Source organism: Myiozetetes cayanensis, unplaced genomic scaffold, assembly GCF_022539395.1.
Source record: "Myiozetetes cayanensis isolate MyiCay16 unplaced genomic scaffold, myiCay2020 scf32, whole genome shotgun sequence".
NCBI classification, from domain to species: Eukaryota; Metazoa; Chordata; class Aves; order Passeriformes; family Tyrannidae; genus Myiozetetes; species Myiozetetes cayanensis.
The window spans coordinates 4793411-4806836 of record NW_026087544.1 but is presented as its reverse complement, the minus strand read 5'-3'; the positions used below and the strand labels follow the sequence as shown (position 1 = coordinate 4806836).

The 13426-nt window shown below is 51.6% G+C and overlaps 1 protein-coding gene across 2 annotated transcripts in view; it reads right to left on the bottom strand.

The window, feature by feature from the left end:
* The window catches only part of LGR6 (leucine rich repeat containing G protein-coupled receptor 6), a 111703-nt gene that overhangs the window by 51675 nt on the left and 46602 nt on the right, over positions 1-13426 (bottom strand). For both annotated transcript variants that reach the window (XM_050327078.1, XM_050327079.1), the window contains exon 4: positions 7355-7426. In XM_050327078.1, the coding sequence (XP_050183035.1) occupies positions 7355-7426 (72 nt within the window). The remainder of the gene's footprint in view (positions 1-7354; positions 7427-13426) is intronic.

Genomic DNA, 13426 nt, shown 5'->3' with positions numbered 1-13426 from the left:
GGGATTTCAGAGATGGCACAGGAAGGCTTTGAGCAGCAAAGTGTCCTCTAGAATGGAACGACCTTCTTTAGCACGCTGCCTGCACTGTGATGCTTGTCCTGGGCTCTTCTTCCAGCTGCAGGCACGCTCTCAGCAACAACAATCATCACCAAGGAAATCTTTGTGGTTGCTTTACTTCGGTCTGTCTTCAGGGATGCCGTAAGAGCTACCTCACTGCTCTTCCCTGACTTCCCTTTCCTTGTGCTTCAGAAAGACCCTGCAGCCAGTAAATCAGGGCACAGGGCTGAGGTGGTCTTGCCACGAGACAGCTCCTATGCCAACAGGCCTTAAGTCACTGCTGTGTTATGCTGACTGTACAGATATCTGTTCTTTCCACAGCTTTTATCCTCTGAACAACCAATGGGAACAACACCCTCCAGAAACCTCACTGCATCAGGTGTGATTTATAGAGGAGAATATTGCACTGAACAGCAAACTGTCAAATGTCAAACAGATCAAAGCAGTGAAATGAGGAATGAACTGACTGAGCTCTTCAGGCCATGCTGATTCCTTCTGTCATAAGGGTTTATGTGCTTGTGAGAATCTGACCAGGTGGGAAGAGCTTCTTTCCTTTGTCAACATCAAAGCCCACATGTTCTCAAATTGCTATAAGTCATTGCTTGCATTTTAATCTCTGGCCATATGTAGAAAAATAATTGCCTGCCTTTAGGGACAGGGGATGAAGCAGCCTTTGCTGCATTTCCAAAGGAGTCCAAATGGTTCCTGCTAAATATATCAGAGCAGTGGCAAACCAAAGGGTTGGAGGAAGTGGATTGTTTTAGTTAGAGGTCCAATTAACCTGCATGCAGGGAGTTACATGTCAGGCTGTTTCACCACTTACAGATGACACAAGTCAATACAGCTGGAGTGAAATCAGAATATAATGGGAAATAACACTTGTAGCAAACATGAAAATGCTTTCAGTATTTCAAAGAACAACGTCTATGACACAGTTTGCATCCCATCAGCTTGTGAAGGCATCAGATCCTTCTGCAGTACCAGTGTGAAGGGGACAGCACTGCTGTCATAAGAGCACCTGAAATGGGCAGGTGCTGCTAGTGGGAATGGTGCTGATGGGACCAGAGCCCTCCTCAGGGAGCCTGCAGCTGATTTCAGCTGAGAACAGCAGGTTTTTGGTGGAGTGATGAGAGAATCCTGCAAATACTCCAGAGGAATGCACAGAACAAAGACTGGGAAGGAGAAAGGGGAGCTAAAATGATGGCAGGGACAGGATCCCAGGGAATGGGACCTCTTGGGCTGTTTCAGGCAGTGTTTGCCAGCAGGAAGGAGCATCGTGGCAGGGAGACCCAAAGAGAAAACACAGAGTGCAAGGTGGAAAGGAGTCAAGAAGAATCTGATTTGGTGCTGCAGGGTCTTGAGTCCTCATGAAAGAGGTGCTGCTGCTGCTCTTGGAGGCTGAGCAGGGACTGGAGCGTGACTGAGGGACAGGACAGTCTGATGGCAGAGGAGGACGTGACGGGGAGTGCCAGCTGAGTCAGAGAACTGTGATGGCTTTCCAGAGGCCACCACGCAGCCCCCCATGCTGGAAAGGCTCTGGTACTCCTCTGGCTGGCATTAATCTCCCCGCTCCGAGCTGATGTAGGCAACACCCACCCAAACGAGCCTGACACATGCTAAGCACCTTCCCAAAGTGCTGATCTGCGAGAAACTCCTGAAAGAGCTTTCCATAGATATTTGAGAAAGAAAAACGAGGAGTTTATCTTGATCTCTTAATCCTCCAGTTGGTTTTTTTTTGTTGTTTTGTTTTTTTTTTTTCTCTCTCTGCTTTCTCTACCTCGGCAAGCTTGGTAATTATAATTTATAGCACCTGCTTACTTTGAAATACCTTGGACTCCTTCTGCCTGGCAGAGGAACAGACACAGTGCCCATCTGCTTTAGGTAAGTGCTCACAAACCACAAAGTCGTTAATTAGACTGACACACGACTCTTCCAGCATACACATGGTATGTTGTTCCTGCACCTATAAACCACTGGCAACCAGATACTCTGCCAGGGGATCACAACTGGATCCGAGCATTACGTAAAGCCCTGGCACCCCGTGCAGGGCTCAGAGCGTTGCCATCAGGTGTGCGTGTTCTTTCTAATCCTCCCCACTGGGCTTCCCAACATGCTTCCCAGATAAATCAAGCCTGCTGGGAAGCAGCTCCCTCACACTTGGTAGGAGGCTCAGCCTCCAGAGCTTTGCCCTCTCTTCTTTTGAAATCCAAATTCCTCTTTGTATTCATCTGGTGATCTCTGCCAAGGTCTCCTTCCTGACAGCTTGGGCTCCAGGCTGTGATGCCCTCACATCCTGGAGCTGACAGGGAGCAGGGCAGGTCTGGTTCTGGCCCCACAGGCATGGCTGCAGCTTCAGAGGGCCTGTGGGGAAGGGTGTTTGTGAAGAGAGGGGTGTCTGATGTAGATGGGGCTGTTTGGGTGGATTTGCCCCCTCAGGCTGGCTGGCATCCGTGGGGCAGAGTGAAGGATGGACATACCTGTTTGGGGAAAGCTGAACCCCCCCAGTGGGTGCCTCCCTCTGACGGAGGGGTGGCACAGACCACAGGAAGTCCCTGCTGAGTGATGGTCAGTGATACACAGCGGTCCAACCTGGAGCAGCCAAGCTTTGGGTCAGCACATGAGGGCATTTGGCATCCTGGACCTACAAATTCCTTTGGCACAGAGTTAGGTTGAGTGATTGAAAACCTCCTCCTGGTTGGCCAGTCTTCCCAGCACCTGTGTGAGAGTCTGTGGGAGGAAACCCTGTTTGAAATATTATTTGCCAAAACTCAGGACCACATCCTCCTTGGTTAGAAAAGGTGTGGGGGGATCACACAGGAGGATGGGAAACATCCTCTAGGAGAGGATCCACAGGAGAACACCCTGACCCTCCCATCTCCCCTAAATTTACCTGAATATTTTTTTCTTTTTTTTGTCATTCTGTCTGTCCAGGGAGCTGCTGCTTCCTCTCCCTGAGAAGGAGAGGAAGGAAGAAGAGCTGGAGCCCTTGTGGAGCTGTGTGGGAAGGCATTCAGGGTGCATGTGCAATGCCAGAGGGCTCCAGGGTGGAACAGGCTTTCCTGGGGACAAGGCATTCTGGAGAGGAGAGTTCATGCCCTGACTGTGCCACTGACTCTGATCATTCTGGGCAGGGCACTCCTACTTCCACGTGCACCATCACCCCATAAAAAGGAGGAATGATTTCCTTTCTGCTCCCTGAGTGACAGCATTTATTGGAGTTTCTTCCTGCCTGCACTTCCCTCTCCTTGAGCGTGCATGGAAAGTTGATCTCCTGCTGTTTGGGCCTCACAAACTTGCCTCAGACTTCCAGCTGCTCCACATCTCACAGCACACATCCTGCAGAGCCTGAGGAGCATCTGCTGCCTTCACTGTCCAGCACTCTCAGCCAGGACCTGTACAGAGGGATTTCAGTACAGGTTTGACCACACCTCAGGCCTGGGAGCCAAGCTTGGACCCCAGCAGTGCAGCAATTCCAAATGCCACCAAAGCTTGGGTGCATGTGTCCTATCTCATCCTCTCTGAATGCCCAGAAGCCAAGACAGCTGCCACATTTGGAGACAACTGCAGTTCAACAATCATTGTTTTTTTGCTTTCCTATTTCAGAGACTCCACTGACACAGTTTTTTTGCCACATTTCAGCTCTAACTCTCTGCTGTTCAGGCAGTAAATGCCAGCATCTCTTTGTCCTACAGTGGCTGAAACAACCCTTTCTGTCCCACTTGTCTGGCCACTTCATCCCTTGCATGGTTTGGGAAGTTCTTCTGCTAGAGCTATGCTCAAAACAATTCCTCTCAGCCCCCACTTAGTTTGGCTGCTTCAGTTGTAACCCTGAGAAAAAAGACTTTTGCATTGAGAAGTCTGCCTTTTTTCTCCTTTGTCAGTTTGTCCCTAAGGGGTACACACTTTCCCTCCAAATGCTGCCTGAATCCCAGAATGACAAACATGGACACCAAATGCAAACATCTGAAAGAGCAAGAAAATAACCAGCACACAATCCCTTTCTGTCTGGAACTGCTGTTCCACCCCATTCCCGTTGGCTCCCATTCTCACCCCCTTCCCAGCTGTCCTGCCTGCTTGTCATGTGTTGCCAGCTTGCAAACAGAGAGTTAATATTGCACCAAGTGCTGTTCCAGTCCAGTAACTCAAGTGCCATAAAGCCACTTCCCCTTCTGAGTGGAAAAAAGTCATCTCTGGGCAACACAAATAACACTGGATCTCAGGTAGCCTGACCAGTAACGCTTGGAAACTGTGCTGTGGGTGACCTATAGGTGTTCCAGGCTGGCTGATTTTTTGGCAACAAACACACAGGAGTCTCATAAACTTGTGGAAAATGACTCAGATATTTGAAAAAGAGGGGGGAAAAAAATCACTCTAATGCAGACCTGCATGGAGCCTCTTGGTCCGAGTTGTGCAGTTTTTGTGTGAAGAGGAGAAAGTTGTTCTCTACAGCTGCCTGAAAGGAGGTTGTAGTGAGATGGAGGTCAGTGTTTCTGCCATGTTTCAAGTGACAGGATGAGAGGAAACGGCCTTAAGTTGCACCAAGGGAGGTTCAGATTGATATTAGAATTTTTTTTTTTCACTGAAAGAGTGATCAGGCATTGGAATAATTTGCCCAGTGAGGTGGTGGAGTCGCTGTCTCTGGAGGTGTCCAAGAGGTGTCTGGATGTGGCACTTGGGCATGTGGTGTAGGGGTCATTAGGGTGGTGCTGGGTTGATGATCTTGAAGGTCTCTTGCAACCTTGATGATCCTTGATCATCCTTGATGATTCTGTGACAGTGCATATCATCATCTTGATCTGCTTGTGCCCTCCACGCTTTCAAGTGGCCAAGCTTGAGGCACAGGAGGGGCTTGATGTGGTGCTAACACGAGACAGAGCTGGCTTGTGAGTGTCCTCCTGGAGAATAACCGTCCTGGGGAACACCTGGAGCCAGCTTCTGGCACATACATGGAAAACTGACTTCTGGGGACCTCATTGATCTGTTATGGCCTTACCCTGAATTCTTGTAGGCACAGGCAGAGCAGGATGGGTGAGGAGCATTCACCGATGTGAGACCTGTACATGTTACTGCTGTTCTGCTGCTTGCTTTTTGTTACAGAAACCTTTCTCCTGGAGCCCTTCATCTTACTGGCAGAGGTTGCCCAGAGAAGCTGTGGCTGCCCCATCCCTGGAAGGGTTCAAATCCAGGTTGGACAGGACCTGGAGCATTGTGGTCTATTGGAAAATGTCCCTGCCCATGGCAGGGGGTTGGAATGAGATGAGCTTTAAGGTCAAGCCTTGTCTCCTTCAGGTTGTCTAAGGTAGCTCATTTCTTCCTAAAATTTGGCTTCACTGTTCAGTTTCTGCAGGAAGAGCACCAGATCCCAGCTGGCCTTGCCTCTCCCTCACCCAGCTTTTGGAGACATTTGGGGAACCCTCACTGGATGAGGTGGCCTCCAAGTGCACCAGGAACAGGTGCTAATTCACACCAAGCCATCCTCCCACCCTGCACCTTAAACAACCCAAAGTGCTGCGAGCAGCTTCTTGGAGTGTTTTGCATTTCTCACGTGCCACGTGGAGTTTTGGCAGGGGTTGTGGGCTGAGGAGATGGAGCACGTGGGCCTCACAGCACCAGCCAAGGTGGACACCCATGAGTGCCCCAGGAGAGGTGGCCCAGGCTGCAGGGGTGGCTGTGCAGGTGCTGAACCTTTAGAAATAAGGGCTGGGTTTATACAGCCACGGGCTCTGGCAGCACTGGTTGTCACAGACTTTCACAGGCAGAGGAGAGACAGGCTGAGGGGGAGAAAGGGGCAGCCCCCTTGCAGTGACCTTCCATGTCATGCCCCCCTTGGAAGGGAAGTCACTCAGAAAACAATCCAATCTCCAAATCCCCGGAGTTGGAGGGGTCTTGACTCTGGCACTGGAGGTGATGTCAACACCATTTAATAACAACCACAACCATGTGCCAACCGTGTTTCAACAACAAAGGTTTCAAACCTTCTTCTGGCAGAAAGAACATTCATATCCCGCACAGCAAACACCCCCATTGCAAATTAATATTTAAATTAATATTTACAGGAACTCCTACTTGGTGCTGGGAGGGCCACACATGGAGAATTGTGACCAGATTGGGGCTGCCCAGTGTAAGGAGGATGAAGAGGAAGCAGATGGGTGCAGGGGAGGGCTGATGACTGAGTCAGGGTCCCTCATGAGTAGAGGTGGAAGGAGCTGGGTTGGTTTCACTCAGCAGAGAAGAGGCAAAGAGGAGTTCTGCTCGTGACCCACAACCAGAGGTGATGAAGCCAAGCTCTTCATGGTGGTTCCAGGTGGTCAGACAAAGACTAATGGCCACAAATTACCTGCCAGGAGGTTTAGCTTGGACTGGAAAAAAGCTTCTTCCCCAGGAAGAACAGGCCCAGGCCAGGCCACCAGCTGGGGAGAATCTCTGTGCTTGGGTAGACAAAGCTGCAACTGCCCCACCGAGTTTTTGGGATAGTCCTGTCCAAGCAGGAGACTCCCAGAAACCGCTCCCAACCAGCGTTTTTGTGATGAAAGGGCTGTGTGAGACAGGGACTGAAGTTAAGGATTAGGGATCAGGTCAGTTTTTCAGTGGCTCAGCCCAACTCAGAACACTCTTCCAAGCTTCAGCAGTGCTGCCTACACTGCTTGGGCAATTCCCAAACACACCTTCCCAAAACTCAGTGACACTATCAGGGTCAGTTTGCAACTGTGCCTACACACAGAGAAACTCCAGGTATTTCAGAGTTGTGTGATTTTTAGCGAACACAGTAGCAAAAACCTGCTGTGGATACAGTTTAAACAAGAAGCACAATCACAAGCCTCAGTTTCTTCTCAGGGCTGAATTGCCGAAAGTGTTTTAAAGCGTTTCTACCCTGACACAATAACCCTTCTTTTTTTGGGTAAAACAGCCCAACTCGCATGTTGACAGACCAGAGTGTCCTCTGTGCTCCCTGGCAGGTCCCTTCCCCACTGTGGTCCGCAGTGGAGAGGACAGAGACTCTCTGGGTGGATATTTTCCAACGTTCCTTGAAATATGAGTTGGCGCTGGTGGCCTTTTCATCACGATGCGCACATGGGGAGCTGTAATTTCAACATCCTCTACCAAGACAGCGCTTCTTCCTTGAAAACTGCCCTCTCCTCCCTTCTACCCTAAGTGACAGTAATCTTTGCATAAATTGGAAAAGAAAAGGAAGAAGGAACAGAACATCCTTGACAAAGGAACTAATGACTCAAATGCTGGGAAGCCTGGGGCCCCCAAGGGACCGTGCAGCTCGCAGCATTGATTTTTAATGACTTACAGAGATTGGAGGTTTGGAAGATCTCTCAGTGCCTCTGCAGGGATGCGACTCAGCTGATTGTTCTGCAACATCCTATAATTAGAAAAAAGAAAACTTTGTTAAAAAGAAAAAAAAGCCTGACACAAAATGGAGGGTGTTGCTGTGTGTTTCTGAAGCTGTCCTGGGCTCTCAGTGGAAAGCTGGAGGTGTTGGCCACTCAGGGCTCTTCAGCGAGCTGCAGGCTGCTGGCAGGTGAGCTGCAGCCCAGGCTGGCCCAGGACCTGCAGCAGAGGGGTGAGTTTGGTGCTGAAATAGGGGTCCACTTGGAGGATGTGACCATGAGGGGGCCTCTGCCCTGCAGACGTGCATCTGTTATCCCAGAGTGTTATCCCAGAGTGCCCTCAGCCAACTGTCCCGTGTTTTTCCTGGTGGAAAGCATCCCTCTCCCCGCCTGTGTCAGCTGTGGTTACCTCTGCAGGGTGATGGAAACCAGCCCCTGGGCAGGTTTCCTATCCCACTGCAGGCCAGCTGCAGACACAGTGGGTGAGGAACCACTCCACAGCTGTTCCATGAGGGGCTCTGCAGCCTTGGCACCACTTGTAGCGGTAACTGGAGCTGTTGTGGGAAAAACCCAACCAACTCAGGGATTTCAGAGAGAGCAGGTCCCTCGAGCTGCTGGGCTGAATGGGCAGGAGCCAGGAGGACTCCTCAGAGGTGGAAGTGAGCACAGGATATGGAGAAGGGTCATGGACTTGGACTTATCTGTGTAAGTGATGGGAAAGGAGGAGACAGGGGTGGCAGTGCTCCTACCCCAGGGGTGGGTTTCTGAGCTGCTCTAGTGGTTGAGGCAGGGTGAGAACCAGAGTGGGGTGTTCAGAAAACGCTGTTGGGGTTTTGGTGGGACACACACATTGGATCTCAGTGGCTCTATGGAATCTGAGCTCGGGCGTTCAGGGTTGATCACTGGAGTCAGTACTAAAGCAAAGCCCATTGTCACACTCCTGTTGCCTACCATTTATTACAAGTTCCTTCTCCAACCAGTAAAACAGAATGAGAGACTTTCCAGACCACCATCAGCATGGACGGGTTCCAAAATGAAGCCATTTTGGCGCAGACAAACAATATTTAAGGAAGACGCTTCAGAGACCTCTAAAACCACTGGAGTGCTGGACAGTGCTGTTTTTCACAGCAGTGAGGCAGCCAGAGAAGTTTTCAGATGCCGGGACTGGGACAAGAACCAATGCTTCTTCACACGGCACATAATTAATCCAATAACTCATCATCAGAGCATGACACAGAGAGGCCAAGAAACAGTTCCAGGCAGGGTTAGATAATTTTTTAGGGACAGGGCCACCCTGGTATTAAACAAGAGGTTCTTCATTCAGCCTCAAGCTCAGTAAAGCTCCATCTTTGCTCACTGGGAGCTCAGGTTTGAGCAGGAAAAGACACGCTGCACCTATCACTGGATGTCCCAGGATGGCTTTTCTTACAGTGTGGTATTAAGGAAGGCCTGGTCAGGCCCTGCTCACTGCACACAACCCTTACATATCACATTAAACCATTCTTGCACAGTTTTTTTTTTTTCATAAATGACGTTTTCAACGACAACATACAACATGAGCTTGAATAATTATAGCAGAATCTGGGGGATGATGTCAAGGAGACTCCTATACACTAGCAGGATCACATCTTCTCTCTGAGGCAACCAATTCCTGGGGCTGCTCCCTACTGAGATAACCAGGCACTGCTACAAAAGCAGGATGGCAAAAAGGTTCAGAGGACAGCAGGGTATGTGAATTGCTGGGACACAGTTTCTATGTCCAAGTGGTGGCATTTTCCCTTTGAGATGCTGCTTCTGTAGAGCATGAAGGAGGACAACGTTGCAGCTCACTGAGAAGAGCACCCTCAGCAGGAGTCCTGGGCTCCAGGCCAGCTCCAAGAATGGCCAATACATTCTGAGTTGAGGGGTCACTGTGTGACTTGTGTGATCAGCAGTGCAGAGAGGGAACAACCCTGCAAACCACTCAAACCATCCTGTGATTCTGTGACCATGCTGGTTGATGACCCAACTTCTGGACAAGCTGAGGACACTGATGAACATGACGAGCAAAGACTGCTCAAGCCAGCAAGTACTCAAAACCAAGTGTGGATGGAGCACTGTCACCTTGGTTGGCACTGCTCAGGTGACACTGGGGCTTGCAGACACCACCAGACGTGGACACACAATCTGCTATCCACAGCAGTCTGACTGGAACTGGAGTAAATCACTACCCTTCAGAGGTCAGGTTTCATTTTCAGAAGCAGGAGAATTGTTTGTTGGCAGAGACCACGCCTGGACGACCAGAAAAATGCTGGGATCAGGTCCCATCACACCAGGATCCTTGCACAAGAGAGTCTCAGCATACCTACAGCCCTCAGAGGTGCAGGCCTGTGCATGATCAAATGTCCCCATCTTGGAGGCTGAAGTGACTCAGCCAACACAAAGGGCTGTTATTCCTAGAGGCAACTGTGCCTGGAGCCCATGCACAGGGATTAAAGACATTCCAACCTCTGCATGGTCCTCTCTTCCCTCCCTCCACATCCCTTGGATGTGACCCACCATTCCTTTCATCTCAAAGCCATTTCTGTTCTGCACAGGCTCGGGGTCGTCCAAGAGGTAGGGTCTGTCTGGGGATTCCTCAAGTGTCCCAAACCACCTCCAAACCTTCCATCCTGGGGCAATGTGGCTTTTTTGGTGATGGGCTTTTTGATGTGTGTTCATAAGCCAGGCTAGTCAGCACCTGTCCTGGGCCACAGGAGGTGCTGGGGTTACAGCTCAGGTGGGGAAGAGGAGGGACTGGGTGAGGTGGCCATGGGGTAGGGTCCATCCAGCCAGGAGATGTGGCATGTGCTGAGGAAGGCCACTCCTGTCAGGCTCCTTCCAGCCTACCTGCTGATGGAGACGAGCCGTGGGAAGCGCTGTGGGCAGTGTGTGGGTAGGGGAGGGTTCGGGCCACGCTGGGTCAGCATGTTTGTGCAGGGCAGAGCTGGGCAGTGCTCACACCAGGGGCTGTGCAGGCAGCTGTGGGCAGGCAGGTGAGGGCAGAGCAGGGTCTGCACCCTCACTCAGGCTGGTTGAGGCTTGCTGAGGAGCGGAGTGGCAGGGTGGGCCACCCCAGCTGACTGCTGCGGGTACAGGGTCTGCAGCCAAGAGGATGCACCCAGGCACTTTGCCCTCCACACTTTTGGGGGTGAGGTTGTGGTTGCACTTGGAGCCTTGCCCCTGTGGAGTTTGGTGTGGGATTCCTTCTTGGCTAGTAAGCCCTGCCGTTGCTGCAGCACGTTCAGCCAGGAAAGCTGGAGGGCTGGCAGTCCTGGCTGTGCAGCAGAGCTCTTGGTGAGGGACACGTGTGAGGGTGGCAGCCACAGCAGCACGAGCTCATGGCCAGCCAGGATGGATGCTTCCTGCCATCCAGGTCACTCAGAGCTGAGGGGTGTCCAGGCAGCTCACGGGGAGGTCTGGAAGGATGGAGAAGTTTCCAGTTTTCCAGATACTCTGATTAAGCAGCGTATTCTACCACCTTGGAAAGCTCCAAGGCTGGGAGAGCATGGACCAAGGCTTAACTTTGCAAGGGAAGGAGCCTGCAGAGAGAACACAACAGCCTATGGAGATGGTTCTGGTGATCCTGGCACTGGAGTATGGGCTGAGGAGCATCAGCCCCCGTGGGGAGGGTGTGGGTGGTCTGTGCTGCACAGCAGAGCCCCCAGGAGAGGAGCACTCACAAAAACTCTGTGCAAAGGGATATACCTGCCAGGGGAGAAGACCTCAGAGCACCAGCTGCTGCTGCTGGGCACCCACCCCTGTCAGTCTGCACTTGTCTGAGGGGAGCTGAGGAGGCCCCACCTCGCCCTGCCCAAGGCTCCATGCACGGAGATCTCAGCACATTCCCCCCCCATCACAGTGTTTTGTTGCAGTGGGGCAGCCTGGCTCTTCACTTGCTCTCTTCCAAGTCTCCACACACACACCTGCTTCCCTGGGTGTACCCCTGCATGGTTTCTGCACAGGCCTATCTTCGTGGCCACTTTCCAGGTGGTTTTTGTGCACTGAGGCAGCCGGTGGAGGCAGAGCCAAGAATCTGGTCCTGCTTCCAGTACCTCTGGGATTCACTCCGAGGGCAGGGAGAGGACCATCTGCACAGGCAGGTTTGGGGAGGAATTCCCAGGGTGTTTCCCATCCTTTTCTAAACATAAACTAATTCTCTGGAAAGAGCGGGAAAGAGCTGGGCCCCCTGACAGCCCAAGATGCATGTGGGAGTTTACTGGGGGACTTGCACATGACTACAGTTAGCTCTAAGTCTCTACTACCACTAAAATTAAACTGGGAAAATTGTTTCCAGCCCCAGCTATCAACCTGTCTCCTGTGGGGACAACCCCTGTCACTGATCCTGCTGTTAGTCAGCTCCTGAACACCCACACAGGTTTCAGCTGGTCGTGTTTGGGGCAGTCAGTCCCCACTACAGCCATGCCTGTCACCTCTCAGACCTCAGCCAACCTCTGACAGAGCACCCACATCTATAGATATGATATGTCCAGAATAGCCCTGGTGCCATCTGCTCCAAAACTTCTTATTCCTGTCTTCATATATGGAGAATATGCATTTCCTTCCTCATTGCAGCAGCTGCTTGTCCTTGACAGTTTGTGTCCATCCTCGTTCTCCAGGTTAAGTCAGTCGAATTATTGTTCCTTTAGTTCATCCCCAGACCCCTGATGCTTCTCACTGGGCTGCAGGACCCAGTGTGTTATCTCCCCAGCACGCTCTGGCTGCAGGAACAAACCTGGATGCAGGAGCAGGAGCCCCAGAAGCTCTGTTGGTCCTTGTGTGATGAGGTTTCCCATTGCACTGCACTGTAGTCCACCAGAGGGGCTTTCAGGCCCCTTTCACAGCACAGAAGGTGACCCAGGGGTGATAATTATGGACATTCACAGCAGCCACATGTGCTACGTGGGTGACACTCATCTCAGGGGGGTCCCACCAGCCTGAACCCTGCAGGAACAGGCTCTGGGTGCACAGTGAGGCAGCTCATGGTGCTCAGGGGTCCCTGCACGTGGCCCATGACCATGCAGAGCAGGAGGGCAGAAGATCCCCCAGGCAGGGAAATAGGGGAATTCTTTAGAGAATGGCAGGGGGTGTGAGTGGGGTAAACAGAGGAAAATGATGAGCAGGTGGGGCAGGGACCTGAGCCTGCCAGAGTGCCAGAGGCTTGGGCTGCCCCCAGTGTGCATCATGACCCCTGGGGCCCCTGGTGGGCCAGTCACTGTAAGCATCCATCCTTCCTTCCTTCCTTGGGCTTGTGGCTGGGCTACTGCTCTGCAAATCCCCATGGGAAAGGTTTGGGTGCGTGTGGGGGGGTGTCAGAGTAAATTTCCTTGAATCATAGGATCATTAATGTTGGAAAAGCCCTCTAAGATCATCAAACCTGAACCTAACACTGCCAGGTCCACCCTGGCCCTAAACAGCCATGTGGTTTAGTTTCAGGGGAGCGGGCAGGGTGTCAGCGAGCCCATCTGAGCAGAGCACACTCCTCTTCCTCCTGCACCCTGCAGGGGAGCTGTGCCAGCTCCGGAAGGGAGGAAGCTCTGGGTGCTGCCTCAGTAGCTCCCCGGGCCTGACACAAACAGCGATTGATCAAAAGCGCCTTGAAAAGCTCCCGCGTCCCCAGAGCAGAAGGTTCCTCCTGTTGAAATTGGGTGGGAGAGCTGCGGTTTTTCCTCAGTTCCTTTGATTTGTTGCCTAATGCAGGGGATGGATAAATCTCTAAGCCCTGAGATTTAGGGCAGGATTCATACTTTACATCTTCAGAAGACGTAGTAAACAGCCTTATACTCTCTAATCCTGGGAGCAGGTTTGTACCTGCTCGCTCTGTGTAAACTGGACCAGCTACAACAATTTCACATTGTGGCTGAGTTCAAAACATCCCCTTGGGGATAAAATGTTTATTGCAGATTTTTAAGATGGTTCCTGAAAGGGAGCAAGGGACTCCCACCTCAACAGACCCTGTGGGACTGTCATATGGATACAAAAAGCAGTGTGACTCCACAAGCAGTGGGACACCC